Source organism: Debaryomyces fabryi (assembly GCF_001447935.2).
Source record: "Debaryomyces fabryi strain CBS 789 chromosome Unknown contig00085, whole genome shotgun sequence".
NCBI classification, from domain to species: Eukaryota; Fungi; Ascomycota; class Pichiomycetes; order Serinales; family Debaryomycetaceae; genus Debaryomyces; species Debaryomyces fabryi.
The window spans coordinates 27820-46789 of NW_015385511.1; the positions used below are offsets into that span (position 1 = coordinate 27820).

An 18970-nucleotide genomic window follows, 5' to 3' on the forward strand; every position below is an offset into this window, starting at 1 on the left:
TAATGCGGTTATCTGCTCGAAAAAATATTGCATATATTGTCTAAATGGTTGGAAATGGCATTATTCTATGACATCTAGATACGATTTCAAGATAATTCTTATCTGATTCAGGTGTTATATAACCATGTCTAATTAAGAAATCTGTAACTACCAAACCACAATTTGGCTTAAATTCATTATTTAGTAACCTTTCCAAAACTTCATTAACATCCATCAAGGTAAAGTCTTCGGCCTCACCATCTTCAGGGTAAGGAAGAACATCTGTTTCATTATCAAACTCTAGATCGTATATATATTCTACCTCTGGTTGTACCGTATCTTTACGACCATTTGGTTCGTAGATATACAGAACAACACCAGCAGATCTAATATGAGTGTTTACAAATTCTTCTCCTAAGCCGGCCTCCTCGTGGCATTCCTTAATAACAGTCTCCCAGATACCATACGGGTATCCTAGTCCACCAGCAACAGTATTGTCGAGCATACCAGGATATGTTGGTTTTGTAGCAGACCTTCTAGGAACCCACATCTTAAGTTTCCCGTTTGAAGACTTATGGGCAGGTATGTATCCATTGATGTGAACGCCATATGTGATAACTCCAATTAAAACCGAGAATGCTCTTTCGATTTGCACATACGGTGTATGAGTAGGGTTGTACACTGTGTACAATTCGTCTCTCCAGCCCTTATCAAGAGATTCCGAAAAACAGGGTATTTTACGCCATTTCGTAGCGATCAAACTGAATAACGCATTCCTTTTCTCAATAGTATCCAAGTTAGGAGATAAGGTCAACGTCTTTTTTTCAGTATTAAGCAAAATATCTTGCTCATCTTGAAAGTACTGTGAAATTGTTGGTGTTATGTATCCCAAGGTTGCAGAATTATCATGGGTTCTCAATTTATAATAGAATGCATCCTCTTCATAAGGAAAGCTATCTATTTTCCTTATAATGTCTATGTATGAGGTTTGAGTCATCTCAGTATGATATTGACCGTAAATCTTTATTTATATGTATTTTTGTTTATCGCATTTTAATCTGTCCAAATCAAAAGTTACATTTCGTTAAGATTTTACCATTCTTAATTTGAACACTTTTAATTTGGCCGTAGCAAGACATGAATGGATCCTCTAGATCCCTTATTAAAGCACTCAATAACTTGACTGATGATTGGAAAGATCATGCTGATGAAGAAAAAATAAATTCAGACTCTTCTGAACTTTTTAAAGTGATAAGCTTATTTTACGAAAAACACAATGATTTGCAGAGCATTAAACAATCGATAAATATTAATGATGAATTATTCCGTATTTATAATGTTTATATTAAACCAGTCTCTAATTTGCCAAGGGAAATATTGTTCTTGGAAATTTTGACACAGCTTCTGCCAACTTTGATAGATAATGAGATAATACTTTGGATTAAGACATATCTTAAACCTGCAGTTGATAGTGCTGGATATGACATCCAGATTGTATTGAAGTCTCGAGACTTTATTCGTCAATTATCTATGAAAGAAACATCTTCGGGGGACACTTTGTTAATAGAAAGGCGTGATCAAATAGCATCAATTGTCATGGATACTATTATACAGTTGTATATCGGTCAAAAAGATGAACAATACGATGTAATAGGTTTACATTTACCAAAAGAAGAAACTGATAGTCAGCTTTATTATGAAAGGATACGATACATGAAAAAAAATTGTGAAGATTTACTACACGAATACGGACTTAAGAAAACGAAAGAATATTTTAACTTGATCAACAAATATTTTAAATCATCGTCTCAAAGATTAGATATGTTGACCTTATTGTCAAGGTTGATTTCTTCTCATACATTGCAAGTTTACCAAATAGTTGATACAGATCTTTTTTATAACCTACTTAGAAGTTTGTTATATGACTATAATGAGAGCATTCTTCTTGTTTCATTATCATTACTTGTTATGCTCATACCTCAGGTTTGCAATAAGATGGCAAAATCTTTTCCTGACTTGTTGGTAATTTATATTAGGTTATCAAATTGGGAGCTGTTTAATGAACACATACCTAATAAATCTGATTACTTAGCAAAATTACTCGATGAAAACTTGAAAGTTTGGGACTTGGCAGAAAACTACCCTTTGAAAGGTGTCTCGCCTACTAACTCTAAGATTGAGCTAGATATACTGCATTTAATTACACTATTGTACGGACTCTTTCCGTTGAACTTAAGCAAGTTTTGTCAATCTCCCTTCAAGTTTTTAATGAACCGTCCTACTGAAATATTCAAAATCAAATTGCTTAGTTCTATAATGGAAAATAAAGGATTGCCTTATGAAAAAAGTTTAGAACTCGCTATAATTAATACCACAAGAGACTTCTTGAGGTCATTTTCATTTCATCCCAACTTTCTTCGATATGATAAGCTCACATTACAGAATGAGCTTGAAAACCCTTTAGCTTGGCTCTTTGATGAATCAAGCGACAATGATCTTCGCTCCGAAGAAATATCACTAGAATGTTTAAGCTTTAATCCACATCTAGTCATTAACGTATTTAATAATCAAGACGACATGGTCAGATCATCCTCGGATAAAGCTCTATCAGAAACTAATGTTGGTTCTAATAACAGTAATCTGTTTGGATTTATATATACGGGAACAGGTGAATCAAACGCAGGCTCGCTGTCAAATTCACGTCATGTATCACGAAAATCATCTTTTGCAGCACCCATTTATTTGAACATGAAGGATATATCGCAAAAATTACCGAGCTCATTACAGCATCTTAATAATAAGCAGATTATTGATACAAGATCCAATAGCATTTCTGACATAAAGTTTAAGGACGTGAAGTTTGATCAAGGATTAATGGAAGAAAATGAACCAAATGGAAGTGAAAATGAACGTGTATCTCATGTTAATGAAACTGCTTCTGATACTAGCTTCGATTTAGATGCTGATTATTCACGAGAATCAAAGAGGCCTGATCAATTTAAATCGAACCAACTGTTGAATGATATGTTTTTGGCCCACGAAAAGCTTTATATTCTTTCAACTAAAGCAAGCGACCCTAAAATTGATTCAAACATGCAGGTTAGAGATCAATCAAAAAATCAAATCCCACCATCTGATAAATTAAAAATTGAACTACTTCATAGGCCTGGTACTTCTCCGACTACATCATTAGAGACAACTTCTGTTCATAGAAACTCAATTTCTGGAACAATATCTAGTGTGCCTTCTTCGGATTCAACTCAAGTACAAGATTTTAGTATCACCAATAATAAATTTCAACATGGGACAGCGCTTGAATATTATCATAGAGAATTGCTACTCATGAAGAATGAATTAGAATTTTCAAATTATATGCGAGATCTAAACAAAACTCACTATGTTAAGCTTAAATTAAAATTGAACAAGCTTTCAAAACAATCCTGTTTATATAACCAATCTATTGAAAACAGGAGTAATATATTGGAAATCAATAGTTTGAAGGTAGGTTATGATTCCCTTGTCGAATCTTTAGAGCAATTAAAATTACAGTTGGTAGAATCAGAATCTAAGTTTAAGAATGAAAATTCACTTTTATTTAATAAAATCAAAGACCTTGAAGGCGAAAACAGCCGCTTGAAAACAGACCTAAGCAATTCTACAAGTGAACATCAATTATTGAGTAACAATTTACATCATTCGATTCAGGTTGTTTTGCCTGAAAAGGAGGTTGAAGTTAACAGGCTAACAACTAAATTACATGAGCTGGAGCGAATAAACGATACATTAAACCAAGAAATCAGGCATTTGACGGAAAGAACTAAACTGAAGGAAATAGATCATCTTGAGAAGATTCAAACTAGCACCGCTTTCAACTTAAGTGAACAAGAAAAGCAAATTTATAATTTGAAAAATGATATCTTGGTACTCAACGATAAGAATTTAAAGATTTCCCAAGAATTAATAAAGGCACAGGATTTGTATGATGCAGCAATAAAATCTTATGAATCTAAACTTTCTTCATCCAAAAATGACTTAAGCAAGAACATAAGCACTTTCACATCACAATATGAAAGACGAATTCAAGAACTATCAGCTATAATTCTTAAATATGAAGGGTTATTAGATGAAAAGAATTCCAGAATCGCCCTGTTCTCAACATCTAAGCCTATTGAGATCAATCACGCAAAGGCACTGAATGAGATGAAGGCCTACGAAATGGGCATTCCACAATTGACTCGAAATAATGTATCACAAGAATCTTATGAACAAGAATCCAAAGGAAGAGAGCCTACCCCGGTCGAAGGTATGTATAACGGCCAGCTTGATCACCTTCCTCCTCATCAAAACTATGCTTCCAATTCTCACTTCCCACCACAAACTGTTGCAGCACCAATTGTTAGAGGTAGAGGAGGTATTCAAAAGAGATCCAAGAAACACATGTGATATAGTATTTAGCGTACCTAATATAAGAAATGAAATGCTTTTATTGTCTATCTACAAGGCTTTAAATGTTAACCTTGAAAAACTATCCTGTATATAAATTACTCAACTTTACAACGTGTTATTTATCGTGACAATCAGTCAAGAAGTTACCTTTCATTCAGTAAACCATAACCTTTTGTTTACTAGTTATCATTGAATCATAGGAGTAATAAGTTGATTTCTAGTCAATTGAGTATAACGTTAAAATGTCTCAGGCGGTCAGAAAAAGAGGAGGTAAGAAGTCTGCAACACCTCCACCTAGTTCAATTGTTGATGATGATTTAAATAAACTAAAAGCTTACAATGAAGGTTCGGTAACCCCGAAGGAGCCGGAAAAAAAGTATTATATAGCATTGATTATAGTAACATTATGTGCAATTTACACGAGATTTTCCAAAATTGATACACCTGCCAAAGTTGTATTTGACGAAGTCCATTTTGGAAAGTTTGCTTCATATTACTTGGAAAGAACATATTTTTTTGATTTGCACCCTCCTTTTGCAAAATTATTGATTGCTTTTGTTGGTTATCTTGTTGGTTATGATGGAAAATTTAAATTTGAGAATATTGGTGATAATTATATTGAACATAATGTTCCATATGTTGCATACAGATCTTTTCTGGCTATCCAAGGTGCTGCCGTTGTACCTGTGATGTTCTTAACAATGAAGAATTTGGGGTACTCTGTTCCTGCCTGTCTTTTTTCAAGTTTATTGGTATGTTTTGATAATGCTCATGTTGCTGAATCTAGATTGATCTTGTTAGATGCTACCTTGATTTTAAGTGTTGCATTGACAATTTTTGCCTACACCAAATTCATTACTTATCGTAAAGCGCCATTTACTAGAAAATGGTGGACGTGGTTGTCATTGACTGGGGTCTTTTTATCTTGTGTTATTTCAACTAAATACGTCGGTGTTTTCACATATTTCACCATTGGAATTGGTGTTTTATATGAATTGTGGTTTTTAATGGATTATAAGAGAGGTTTAACATTAACAGACTTGTCAAAACATTTCTTTGCTAGATTATGGGCCTTGATTATTGTTCCATTTACAATCTATTTATTCTGGTTTTATTTGCATTTTGCAATTTTAGTCAAGTCAGGACCAGGCGATTCTTTTATGTCTTCAGAGTTCCAAGAATCATTGCTTGAATCCCCAATGGCTAGACATGCTAAAGATGTTCACTATAATGATATTATCACAATTAAACATAAGGATACTGATGCATTCTTGCACTCTCATCTTTTTGATTACCCTTTGCGTTATGAAGATGGTAGAGTATCTTCGAATACTCAACAAGTTACTTGTGTTTTTGATCCTGAAAATAAGGAATCTTCAGATATCAATAACCACTGGGAAATTTTACCTTCTTCTAACAATGTTGATGCTGAAGGGAAAGCGATTTATACAAATGACATCGTCAGACTCAGACATGTTGGAACTGGGGGTTATTTATTATCTCATGATGTAGCATCACCTTTGAAACCAACTAACGAAGAGTTTACTATCGCTTATGATGATGAAGCTAATGTTGTCCATTATAATGAGACTTTATTCAGATTACGTCTTTCTGAATCAGGTAATGATAAGAACAAAAGAAAGCTTGTCAGAACAAAGGCCATTCCATTGAAGGTTATCCATGTCGATACAGTGGTCGCCATGTGGACTCATGATGATGAAGTATTGCCTGAATGGGGATTTGGTCACCAGGAAGTTAGTGGAAATAAAAAAGTCCAAGATAGAAGTAACGTCTGGGTTTTCGATGAAATTGTGAATTTAAGAGAAGATGACAAAAGGGCAGAGTATGTCCCTAAGGTTATAAGGAAAATTCCATTTTTGAAGAAATGGTGGGAATTGCAGTTATTAATGTTTCACCATAACAATATTTTATCCTCCCAACACCCATTCGCTTCTCAACCCGACTCTTGGCCATTAGCACTTTCCGGTGTTTCTTTCTGGAATGATAATGATGAAAGAAAACAAATCTTCTTCACTGGTAATGTTATCGGGTTCTGGTTAGAAGTCGGTTTCCTTGCTATTTACGTCGGTTTATTATTAGCTGATCAAGTAACTCGCCGTCGTCATGTTTATATTTTGAACAACAAGGCAAGATCAAGATTATATAATACATTAGGATTTTTGTTTGTTGGATGGAGCGCCCATTACCTCCCATTTTTCCTAATGAATAGACAGAAGTTCTTGCATCATTATTTACCAGCGCACTTGATTGCAGCGCTATTTTCTGGTGGACTTGTTGAATTTCTTTGTTCAAATAACAGTAACAAGAAGACTGATAGTCCTAAGGGAGTTTTGAAATATAGATTGGCCGCCTTTGTGAGTATTTGTACTGTCGGTGTGGTTTGGTTCTTCTTCTATTTCAGACCTGTAACTTATGGTGATATCTCATTAAGTGTCGAAGAAGTCAAAAATAGACAATGGTTAGATATCAAATTACACTATGCTAAATAAGCTCGCAATTAAAGATATTCTTGCGTTCCTGATGAAGCTTTATGTATTAAATAGGTACAATCAATCCAAATAAATTTAACATTCAACGCGAAAATTATTAAAATGTAAATAAGGAAGTAAAAATCACAGATACGAAGGAAGAATCGGTAAAATAATGTCATTGAGATCATATTTAGTTACTCTTAAGAAGCAATTGGAATCTAATTCAATCAAGACTCCTTTAAGATTTGTTACAGGTAATCAGTCGGCTGATTTAGACTCGGTTATTAGTGCAATTACTTTTGCATATTTTAATTACAAAAGAGATGAATCATTGTTAATTCCATTAATTAACATATCTAGAAACGACTTTAAGTTACGAAGAGACATTGTTACTTTATTAAATTCGTATTCAATAACTGAGGATAGCTTATATTTCATTGAGGATTTCAAAAGAATAACGGCATCCGATGCCCCTATCGAATTAACATTAGTTGATCACTGTAATGTCCAAGGGGATATATTCACGGAGTATATTTCTGAAGGAAAGCTAGAAGTAGTTGGGATTATAGACCACCATCAGGATGAATCAGTATTTTTAAATGCAAACCCAAGAATAATCCATAGTAATGGATCTTGTTCTTCCTTAGTCTTTAACTATTGGTATGACCAATTTAGTAATAAGGATATTTTCTATGAAAAAAATAATGAAGTGGTTCCTTTGTTGTTGGGTTCTTTGTTAATTGATACGTCAAATATGACCCAAAAGGTTGAAGGAGGAGATGTTATCGCCTTTAGTGAATATCAAAATATTTTACAAAAAAATGAGAATTTACTCAAAGGATTAAATGAATATGCTTGTCAAAGTACTGATAATATCGAAAAGTTATTAAAAGGATATTATAAACAGATAAAGAAAGCAAAAAAGGATATGAAAGGGTTTTCATTTTATGATATTTTAAAAAAGGACTATAAGCAATTCAAGTTCATTTCCAAAAGTGATGTATCTACAACGGTTGGATTTAGTTCCATTGGTAAATCATTCTATTGGTTATTCTCAAACTATTCTAAAGAGGAAATATCAGAGACTTTCAATAAAATCATGAAAGATCTCAATTTAGATCTTTTGGTCATGACACCTTCTTATACTAGGCAAGAAAATGATCAATACGCAAGAGAGTTCGGATATACTTTCAACTCCAAAAATTCTCGCAAAGAAATTTTGCTGCAATTAGCTGAATTAGCTAAAGATGAATTGAAATTGAATTCTGATACATACAAACTAGAAAACTTTGATAATTATCTTGCTAATTTAGCAAACAATCAAGAATTTAAAGTCTACAATCAGAACAACTTAGCGGCTTCAAGGAAGCAAATAGTTCCCGTTGTCAAGAATATTCTCGAGAATAACTAAACATAAGAATTGTAATTTTGATTTATTTAGATTATAAACCTGCTATAAAACTTACATTAAAGATCCTTAATTCTTCATCAACTTTCAAAGTCATTTTTTTCTTTAAGTTCGGTATGAAACTATTTATTTTAGATAACTCTTTTAGAAAGTCATTAAATACATCATCCTGTAAAACTAGAGATTCTATACTTTCATCTTCATTCGAAATGCCTTTGATATCATCATGATAGTAGAATACCTTTAAAGAATTATTTAAGACGAAGTTTTCCGTGGATACATCAACGCCAATATTCATTATCCATATGAAAATATTGTCTTGTCTCGATTCAGATGTAATGTTAAATTTTCTAATGGCAGATAAATTTATCTTATCGACAATTAAGTTATAAACGTAAATGTAAGAGGGGAACGTCTCTATGTTATTGTGATATTTCAATGCTAAGTTCCATTTAAAGACCTTCATTATCGAATTGTCCAAAATTCCCAAATTATGCTTGCAGGATACACATTTTATGTCTTGGTTGGAAATTTCAACCTGTGCACATCTGCTTATCAATAAATAATAACTCCCAATTATAACATCTGTATCCCCAGGCTTGAGGCTGCCATTATAATTTCGGTGGGAATCTTGATGATCATGCTCACCGGCTGGTTTATGACAATGCCAGAACTCCATCATTTCTGACCATAATTCAGACGGCATATCTAAAAATCTATTATACTCTTGAGAATCAATTATCTCATGGGAACAGTGTAAACATGTAAATTTAAAATTATTCTTATTGTTAGTTTGTGGAGTTTTAGCTTTCAAATCTTTACAGGACCATTTTTGAACCAAGTTTGATGACGAAAAATTCATGAAAGATTCAGTCTTTTCCGAAATTTCAATAGAATCATAAGTTGTCAAGGAGATTGTTAATTGTAAGCAATCTTCTATTTTATGTGCGTTTGCTATTCGTATATTACCATCATTCTTTACTTGTACTGGCAAATTTACTAATGTTTCATAATCGTGAAATTTAATTAAGAGTTGATTTTTACTGTTTAGTTTTATATTTATCAAATCATTAATCGTGCATTTTGTTTCAATAATCACAGATATAGATCTTAGTCTAGGCAAATATTCTGTAAAATACATCTATTCAGTATAAATAATATATCTATATGTGATATTATGAAGTTTTTTTTTTTTACCGCACTTGAGATCTGATTGCAAATTCTACGATAATTGACTTTTTTTTGAATCTTCATTCATTTAGATTTAAACCTGGATAAGCTTTAAATCACTACTTGTGCCTCCGTAATTGAAAGGGTTTAGAAATCGTTGATGGAATATATCCACATATTGCATTATCGAGATATTTAGATTTAGAACTTGACCTTTTCAGTTTTCGCTTGGTATATGTAGTGAAATGAGAATTCTCAACACTTCTTGGGACCAGCTTTTTATTAATTGAATACTTTTGAACTAAATTACCAATTTGTGATTTATATTCTAATTCATTCGGGGACTTATTATTAGTCTTAGTAGTCGTAAGATCCATGTGAATTGGTTCAAATCTTTCGTTAAATGAATTGTTCTTCAGAGTATTCTGCGAGCCAACATTTTGAATATTTGGTATTAATAAAACCTGAAAAAATCTTGATATTGGTGCTGCTGGCTCTTCTTGAAAGTTTAAAAGTACTAATTGATTTTGGAGAAAAGACATTACTGAACCAATGAACGTTTTTGTTATCTCGAAATTCCTTTCAAGATCCTGTTCAGAATCCATATAACAAATGTTGTCTAATGAAAACTGCAAAAAAGATTTGTCACCAGACTTAGCAAAACCTTCGCTGAATTGAACAATTCTACCAAATATCTGGCTTTTTGTTTTATTAGATAGCAATTTAAGCGGGGCAAGGTAACTTTCAGCCAATAAAGTTTTCATCACTGGATTGATAAGCTTCATCTCTAAACCTTCAAAAGAATCCACTGATCCTAAATCACATGTAACCTTCCTCAAAAGAAGGTCTAGGTAACAATAGTTTATTACCAAGCATCCATGATTATAAAATAGCCAAATTTTAACTGTGGAAGAAAAAAGGTCCGGAAAATATCCGAATTTAACAAATGGCCAAAACATAGCACTACATAGCACCAGTTTCTCGATATAATCGACAGCAATAAAGCATATCCAGTAGTTAAGTAAAAATTTAACTTGGTCGCTGTTTCTGACATCAATGGGGTGCCTCTTGTTATACGCTCCGGTCAACACTTTAAGTGTTAACAATAGTGGCCATACAAAGCAAAGAATATTAGGTATTAGCAAGTAGAGCATTATAAATCATGCATAAAATACAAATATTAAATATTAATGTTTTCCAAGTACTCTATGTTTTATTCATATATTTTGTCATCATATTTGTGGTTTTCTTACAATTTTGCAGCCAACCACTATACTGTGCAAAAATATAAACTTATATACTAATAATCCTTTTTTTTGAATAATTTGCAAGAATAAATCTATAGATCATTACAAGGTTGACAATATACATAACTCGAATTATCCAGGAATCAGAACAGTATGGTTAGGGTATTTATCAAAAATGCGATTACTTTAGAAAATGACTGAATATTTCTTTAAAAAGAATTAGTGGTAACAACATCATAAAGGATGATTCTATTGACATTATATGCTATTTCTTATTCATATACTTGATGATTTTTGTCAAATATATATCTAAGATGGTAGTCGAATTTGTTTAAGACGAATTATAGTGAATTGTTGCACGCGACATTTCTATATATTGACGCGTTGTTTTCTTTCCACGTAATAACACTAATCTTCATTCCAAGGATATTTACAACCGGAAAATACAAAACGACTCATGGATTTGGAAGAAGAGTTAAGTTTGTTCCATCAAGAAGAATTCGCTCCAACTGAAACTGATCAGCAATCTCAGACCAATGAATCTGCGAATAAGGACGGAGATGATCTCTTAGGACTAGATCAAACGATCAAATTATCTAGCAGAGCTAAAGTTGCCAAAATTGATAATGAAAGGATATTTAATAAACAGAAAGGATTGAATTATGTTATACAAAATCATTCTAAGTTGATACGGGTTTTTCAAAAGAATGATAAAGCATTACAGAAGACGCTTTCGTCTAAAAGGACATCGTTGAGTTCAAAGGCCGTAAGACACTTAAAACATGAAAATGAGTTTAAAAACTTATCATCAATGCTACAATTCTATCAACTCTGGTGCCATGGATTATTTCCGAAAGCTAAGTTCAAGGATTGTTTACAATTGGTTCGAAGTTTTGGTTCGAAATCAGGCCAACTTAAACTTTACAGGCGTGAACTAATAGAGCAAGAATTACGTAAATTGAAAGAAAGTAAAGGTATAATCGATACAGAAAGAATAAAAACGCCAGAAACACATCATCAACAGGATAATACGTTGCCAGAGAACCAAGAAGCACAAGTAACTCAAGACATAGCTGACGATGACTGGAGTTTTATGAAAACAAACCAAACTAATGGGTTATTTGTTGGTGATGACGATGATTTGTACCATACACCAACCACATTATCTACCGAAGATATATCGAGGGATATTGATACTACTGCTTCGAATTTGGAACATGATGTGTCTACCCATGTACCTAATACTAAAACTAATGCTACAGAGAACGCAAATGAATCAGATGAATCAGATGACCCCTTTTCTGACGATGATATACCTATCAGATCCGAGGCAATCAACAAACATGATGAATATCCAATTGAAGAAAACGAAATTGACGATCATGAACATGAAGATGAATTAGCAGTTATGAGAGAAATGGGATTATAAATAGACCCTCATGCATGTCAATGAAGCATCTGTAACAAGATAGCTATTTTCATCTTTAACCAAGATGATTTTGATTCCCATACAGCTACGTGCCTATTACTGAATGTAAAATTTTATTAATTTATATAAAATCTAATTAGAAGATATAACTGATAATGCACGATTCACTGTTAATTTTAGTTTCTAATTGGCGTCTTTCATATTGGCGTCTTCATTTTTATCTTCAGCTTGTTCTTTGTCTTCTGCAATTTGTTCCAAATCATTTGAACCGGATTCGTTCTTGGCCTTTTCTGCAGCTTCTCTTTCTTGTCTTGCTTTTTCTTCTTCTAATGAAAGTCTCAAAGCTAAAGCCAAGTCTGGGTCCATATTTGGATCAATAAGATCGCCATTACCTCCACCAAATGCATCCATTCCCATATCCGAGCCGTTACCACCCATATCAAATCCATCTTCGACCAAGATAGGAGACGTAGCAATAACTTCATATAACAACCTTGGTCCTGGTGGAATAGTAACGAGATGCGAGTTATCATGGTTATTTATAATCGAATTAAATTTCTCTAATTTAGATGTATTAACGGATTCTTCACCAAAATTTATAATATCAATGGCTACGTTATTCTTTTTCATCTTTTTGGCTAACTTTTCCAAATCCTTCTCAGATTCAGTGACTGGACTACCTACAAATATTATGATTCTTTGACTCTGAACTTTATTTTGACGGTGCTTCAAAGCCAATGCTGCAACCTGAATACCACTTGAAAAGTGATTTTCTCCTGATATTTTTGTTTCATGAGCCCCTGATAATATTTTACCGAAGTCTGTGGTCAAAGTAGATAATACCTGAGGCCCATTCCCACCATATGCCAATAATCCGACAGTATTCTCTGGATTAGAATTAACCTTATTTTGAAAGATAAACTCGGTTGCTGTAAGCTGGGCATCATATCTAGATGTTAAATAATCTCCATTCCTCATATACTCGGAGTTATCGATTGCTATCATCGTAGCTTCAAGAACCATTTTTAATCTATTATTTATATTAATATGAATCAAAGGAATAAAATTGTTTTTGTATAATAAGTTGAAGTATATTTCCGTGATACCTTCACCCTCTTATTACCTCAATCAATGAATTATACTGAACAATTGATTGTTAGCTAGAGTTATCTATCTATTATTCTGATATAATCGCCACCGTTGATCATTATAAAATTCGTGTCTGAACCGGACATATCAACTACTTCTATGTTTTGGTGCAAACATTATCAAACATATACTAATCATATTATCTATTGAAAAGCATGCCATATACTAAAGCAGAGAAGGAAAAGCTTATACAGCACATAAAGAATCATACTGAAAAAAGATTACAAGTTATGAATAGTGAATCCGACAGGATAGCAGAAATATGTGAAAGTAAGGTCCTTAGAAGATTGAACTCTGTAAGTGTAACATTATGGAATATAAGGCTAAAAGATGTTCTAGAAGTAGAAAGACACCACAAGCCGACAATAAAAGGTTTGCTCAAAGATGTGCGGCAGTTACAGGAGAACTCGTCGTCTAATAATAGCACCAATATTTCATATAGCACCAGAATCTCGAATCGAACTGCATTGAATGGGAAGATCACTAAACCATAAACCCTAAACATTAAAAATTAGCATAACTGTATTCTATAGAACTAGAAATGACATACTACCGATAATTAATAAAATTAATAAATGTATTGGAACATCAATATGAAATAAACTTAAAAATAATAACAACTAATTAAACTATAAACATTAAGCATCTTCAGGAATATCATCATGGAAGAATTTACCTTCAGTTGTTGGTTTAATAATACCAATTCTGATACAGAAATCACCAAATGGTTCTCCTTCGTTTCTTTCTAAACTCCATCTCTTGAACAATGGTTTAAGGATATCTAAAATTTCATCTTCCTTAATAGAATATCTGTAAATCTTATTCAATCTTTCACCATGGTGACCACCACCCAACATTAAATTATAGGCACCATAAGCTTTACCGACCAATGCGACTTCGGCAACCCATGGTCTAGCACAACCATTTGGACAACCAGTCATTCTCATAACAACTGAATCATGTCTTAATCCATAGTCTTCTAAGGCCTCTTCTAATTTAGTAATTAATTCAGGTAAGTAACGTTCTGACTCAGCCATGGCTAAACCACAAGTTGGGAAGGCAACACATGCTGCTGAAGACAATCTTAAAGCAGAGAAGTCGGTGTTATCTAATTTGTATTGAGCTAACAACGATTTCACTTTTTCTAAATCATCATCGCTGATGTTAGAAAGTAAAATATGCTGGTTACCAGTCAATCTAAATTCACCAGGTCTTTCGTTTTGTATTAAGTATTCTGCGATTTTCTTTAAACCGGTCTTTTGAGGTAAATCAGCTGTGTCCTCAATTCTACCATTTTCAATGAAAGCAGTGAAATGATTTGCGCCAGTTTCGTCCTTACACCAACCGAAATAATCAACATTGGACTTAATTTCAAAAGGCTTAGGTTCTTCAAATTTGAAACCTAATAACTCCTCAACCTTACCTTTAAACACATCAACACCCAAGTCATCAATGGTGTACTTCAATCTAGCATGCTTTCTATTTGTTCTATCACCAAAGTCTCTTTGAACCAACATGATCTTTTCACATGCAATATGAATCTTGTCTTTTGGAACGTAACCAAACATAGACCCAGTTCTTGGGTAAGTCTTTTTATTATTATGAGTAGATCCCATACCACCACCGGCTAAAACGTTGAAACCAAGAACTTCATTGTCTTCGACGATAGCAATCAAACCAATATCATGTGCATAGACATCAACATCATTGTATGGTGGGACAGTAATAACGACCTTAAACTTTCTTGGTAAATATGTTGGACCGTATTGAGGTTCGAAATCAGTCAAAGCATTACCTGCCACTAACGTCTTTTCTTTCTTTGGACCTTCTTTACGGTTTTCCCAGTTCTTGGATGCTCCTGGCTTATCACCGTCGTCTTCGCCTTGTAACCAAATTTCGTGATACGCAGTAGTTTGAGGTAACAAATATTCAGATATTAATGCACCAGTTTGGGAAACTTGTGAATGAACCTTTGCATTGTGAGGTAAAGCAGAAACCATAACATTTCTGTTGACATCACCACAGGCTGCTAAAGTGTCCATTAATGTGGCATTCATACCTCTAATTGCTGGCTTCAAATCGTGTTTAACAACACCATGAAGTTGAAAGGTAGCTCTTGTGGTCAATTTCAAGGTTCCATTACCCCTTTCATCAGACAATTCATCCATTCTCAAGTATTGAGATGGAGTAGCAATACCACCTGGTAATCTAACTCTAACCATAAAGGAATATGCTGGTTCCATACCCTTGCTCTTACGTTCTTCTCTGATATCACGATCATCTTGCATATAAATACCATGAAACTTAGTTAATTGTTGGTCAACAGCGCTGATAGCTCCAGTAGATTGATCATTCAAACCTTCAACAATAGTACCTCTTAAGTAATCAGATTGAATTTTCATATCTTCATTAGTTAATGGCTTTGGTTCTTCAACACCTTCAACATTATCTACTCCTAATGCCTTCCACAATTTTTGCTCCCATTCATTCAAACCAGTATTGAAGCCATCGGCATCTTGATCATCACCTAAACCAATATCGATTAATTCGACACCACCGTAGAATTTTACCTTATTGAATAAATCTTTACCAGGTTTGTTGTAATAATGCTTGTCTTCTTTTCTTGGCCAGTATTCAGAATCACCTAAACCGAAAACGGAGAATTTGATAGTTGACAAATCAATATCGTTGGAATTCTTTAAGCCATCCCAAAATTGTTTACCGTTCGTTGGGAATTCACCTTGACCCGAAGTTGACGTAATAAATACAATATTCGTTTCATTTGGCAAATCTTCCATTGATATATCATCCATTGCTAACACGATTGATTTTAATCCTCTTCCAAGAGCTTGTCTATTGATCTTCTTGGCAACAGCCTCTGCATTACCACCATCAGATGCAAAAGCAACTGTTAATGGTGGACCAGATAATCCCTGCAATAATTTACTATAAGAATCATTAGCAGCTTTGAGTTGTTTAGCCTTAATTTCAGTAGTAGCATTACTAGTCAAGTTTCTAGACAATAATGGATCTTTCTTTGCTAATAAAGTCAATTTATTTTCACGATCCAAGAAGTTCTTCAATTGATTTCTTAAATTAGAGGAGTCTAATATAAAGGATTCAAATTCATTTTCAATAGTTGGATCGTATCTGTATAATGGCCAGTATCCACTATCAACTGCAAGCTTAGTTTCCTTTAAAATCGATAAAGTATTATCAAATTCACTATGATATGGTAAATAAGCTAAAACAATTGAAGGACCGTTGAATTTTTCAGCTTCGATAAAAGCTTGCAATACCTGGGTATAAGATGAGTAAATAGCGACAGATGCAACATAACAACCACCATAGTTCATTGCATATAAACCAACATCCTTTTTACGGAAACCATTAACGGTCTTATCATTTGATTTATCTTCGTAAGGCTCAGAATCGATAATCAACATGTTAATGTTTTTATTAGAAGTGATCAAATTGTGCACACCAGAAGATCCTAAATCGTACGACCATGCGTCCGAACCTATCAACCAGTTTTTGTTTACTTTGAAATATTCCTTCAAGTCTAAAATGTTCTTTGCATTAGAAGAATTGGTATCAGTTTCTAATAATTTAATAGTCTCCAATACTGAATCATTGGTAGTTTCAATATTTTCTCTAACATTGATTAACCATTTAGACAAATTATCGATCAATTTTTCGTTATCAATTGACTTAAATGTGTTCTCTTGAATAGCTGCATAAACCAAATCCGTTAATTGCTTTTGTTGTTCTTCATAGTTCAAGTATGCACCGTAACCATATTCAGGATTGGTTTCAACACCAATATTTTCTGCATTGAATTCGTTCAAAATGTTTAAATTATCGGAGTTGACTTGCTGTAAAATCTTCAAATAAGCTTGTTCTAAGTTACGGACATTGCTAATAGCTTTGAGAGATTCACCATATCTTTCTTTACTAGCTTTAGTAGTTAATTCTGTATTCATTTTACCGAATGCCAAGTTTTGAACAGGAGATTCAGATTTTATGTTAGACAAAAGGTTAGCAATAATTTCTGAATACTTTTCCGACTTTATGTAACCGAAGAACGCAGCAGCCACCTTTGTGAAGTTCTTCAAGGTTTGGTACTTTGAATACTCTTGGAAAAAATCTAATAATAAAGGAGCAAACGAAGCCGATGGGGAAGTGGTTTGAGAAACAAAAGTAATAGTTTCAACTGATGATGGTATTATAGTTAATAAATTTTGTAAATCAAAAGGCTTGTAAACCTTGATTGAAACCAACAAAACATTCTCGTTTTTAGCAGCACTAATAAGTTCATCGCTTAATTGACCAAAGTATACAATTGAATGCTGAGCCTTAGAATTACCTGCAACAACCTCAAATGGAGACACACCAAACTTAGTTATAAGATCATTAAATTCATACTTGGATAAATCATCAATGATTATCTTACCATCCACCTTTTCGCTCAAAGTGGTACGGTAGTTAGAAGGTGCAAAAAAGTGGAATACTGGTTGTCCGAATCTTTCACTTAAATTGTAACTCAATTTAGAGAATACAACCGACTCATTAATAGATTGTGATACTAAAACTGGGATATTCAAGTCCCTCAATGCAGAAACAATTGAAAAATCAAAATTCAGCAATTCAACATGCGATACAATCTTGCTTGTCTTGAATGCTCTTGAAGATAAGAATGGCAAATTTCTGAAAATTGTAGAACCGTTGGTGGTAACAGTAATTATTTCGTCATTTTGTTCTTCTTCGCCTGTAGTCTTATGCTCTGCATAGTTATTTATGATACTGTATGGATCATTAGAGTCTATCAAAGTATTTGCATTTGGCAAGTACTTCGAAAAAGACGATTCAACAGATTTGGCCGGTTGAGTCACAAATACTGAACCCTCAAAATTCTTGATAACATTGGAGACTAAATTGTTAGAACGAGGTTTAAAAAATATTCACCAGATACTCCCAGAAAGTTGCACGCTTCTGTCCAGGAACTCCTTTTCTATATCTGTCTTCTCTGACCAAAAAATAACATACTGGCTTCTATTTGACTTCCCATTTTTATAATCTTGAATCAATACTATGAAATAGAAGAAAAGAACTACTGAAGATGTATGTAGATTTTTTATTTTTGTAGAAATCATCCATTATACAATGCCTCTAGTGAATCCCAATTACCAATTCGCACGTGACTGGAAAATTGTCTGTTATCATGGGAACGAGGCCAATCACTACTAATGTGAAGGAATATATTGAATATTCAGCAGCTTCTTCGTTAATTGACCCGGTTTTTGCACTCAGAATGGGGCCGAGTGAGATACTTCAGATAACGTATCAAGCAACAACACGTGAGTTATAGTAATAATTGAAAGAAATTCTATTGGGTGTATGGTTTCACGTGTAATGATATGATTGATAAAAATTTATCATCATCTAGAGTCGGTAGTAGTTTGGACCGATTTCAGCGAAAAAGTCTTACTTGGGGTGATTGTTAAGAGAAAGTGGACAAGGATGGAAGACCTTTGTATTGACTGTAGGTATCAAATTAAAGTACATTTTCGTGTTATAAAAATATATAGAGTGATCATTCTGTGTATATAACAAAGCTATTAGGTATTTAGATCTTCAACTTGTCGTATGA

At 33.4% G+C, this 18970-nt stretch overlaps 10 protein-coding genes across 10 annotated transcripts; 5 read left to right on the forward strand and 5 right to left on the reverse strand.

The window, feature by feature from the left end:
- Window positions 1-40: 40 nt before the first annotated feature.
- On the reverse strand, window positions 41-976 carry AC631_03738 (uncharacterized protein; the record flags this gene model as incomplete). The annotated part of the gene is made up of 1 exon (XM_015612567.1): window positions 41-976. The coding sequence occupies one exon, from the start codon at window positions 974-976 to the stop codon at window positions 41-43; it is 936 nt and encodes a 311-aa protein (XP_015466609.1).
- Window positions 977-1116: 140 nt separating this feature from the next.
- AC631_03739 (uncharacterized protein) lies at window positions 1117-4422 on the forward strand (the record flags this gene model as incomplete). Its single annotated transcript, XM_015612568.1, has 1 exon — window positions 1117-4422. One exon carries the CDS (start codon window positions 1117-1119, stop codon window positions 4420-4422), a length of 3306 nt encoding a protein of 1101 aa, XP_015466610.1.
- Window positions 4423-4667: 245 nt separating this feature from the next.
- PMT4 (dolichyl-phosphate-mannose-protein mannosyltransferase) lies at window positions 4668-6935 on the forward strand (the record flags this gene model as incomplete). Its single annotated transcript, XM_015612569.1, has 1 exon — window positions 4668-6935. One exon carries the CDS (start codon window positions 4668-4670, stop codon window positions 6933-6935), a length of 2268 nt encoding a protein of 755 aa, XP_015466611.1.
- A 154-nt stretch (window positions 6936-7089) lies between these two features.
- On the forward strand, window positions 7090-8328 carry AC631_03741 (exopolyphosphatase; the record flags this gene model as incomplete). Its single annotated transcript, XM_015612570.1, has 1 exon — window positions 7090-8328. One exon carries the CDS (start codon window positions 7090-7092, stop codon window positions 8326-8328), a length of 1239 nt encoding a protein of 412 aa, XP_015466612.1.
- Window positions 8329-8359: 31 nt separating this feature from the next.
- On the reverse strand, window positions 8360-9466 carry AC631_03742 (putative polyadenylation protein; the record flags this gene model as incomplete). The annotated part of the gene is made up of 1 exon (XM_015612571.1): window positions 8360-9466. The coding sequence occupies one exon, from the start codon at window positions 9464-9466 to the stop codon at window positions 8360-8362; it is 1107 nt and encodes a 368-aa protein (XP_015466613.1).
- A 148-nt stretch (window positions 9467-9614) lies between these two features.
- Window positions 9615-10649, reverse strand: AC631_03743 (uncharacterized protein; the record flags this gene model as incomplete). The annotated part of the gene is made up of 1 exon (XM_015612572.1): window positions 9615-10649. The coding sequence occupies one exon, from the start codon at window positions 10647-10649 to the stop codon at window positions 9615-9617; it is 1035 nt and encodes a 344-aa protein (XP_015466614.1).
- A 550-nt stretch (window positions 10650-11199) lies between these two features.
- Window positions 11200-12171, forward strand: CSM3 (Csm3p; the record flags this gene model as incomplete). Its single annotated transcript, XM_015612573.1, has 1 exon — window positions 11200-12171. The coding sequence occupies one exon, from the start codon at window positions 11200-11202 to the stop codon at window positions 12169-12171; it is 972 nt and encodes a 323-aa protein (XP_015466615.1).
- Window positions 12172-12354: 183 nt separating this feature from the next.
- On the reverse strand, window positions 12355-13194 carry RPN10 (proteasome regulatory particle base subunit; the record flags this gene model as incomplete). Its single annotated transcript, XM_015612574.1, has 1 exon — window positions 12355-13194. The coding sequence occupies one exon, from the start codon at window positions 13192-13194 to the stop codon at window positions 12355-12357; it is 840 nt and encodes a 279-aa protein (XP_015466616.1).
- Window positions 13195-13475: 281 nt separating this feature from the next.
- AC631_03746 (uncharacterized protein) lies at window positions 13476-13814 on the forward strand (the record flags this gene model as incomplete). Its single annotated transcript, XM_015612575.1, has 1 exon — window positions 13476-13814. One exon carries the CDS (start codon window positions 13476-13478, stop codon window positions 13812-13814), a length of 339 nt encoding a protein of 112 aa, XP_015466617.1.
- A 144-nt stretch (window positions 13815-13958) lies between these two features.
- ECM17 (sulfite reductase (NADPH) subunit beta) lies at window positions 13959-18388 on the reverse strand (the record flags this gene model as incomplete). The annotated part of the gene is made up of 2 exons (XM_015612576.1): window positions 13959-18250; window positions 18367-18388. 2 exons carry the CDS (start codon window positions 18386-18388, stop codon window positions 13959-13961), a joined length of 4314 nt encoding a protein of 1437 aa, XP_015466618.1.
- Between the last annotated feature and the right edge of the window lie 582 nt (window positions 18389-18970).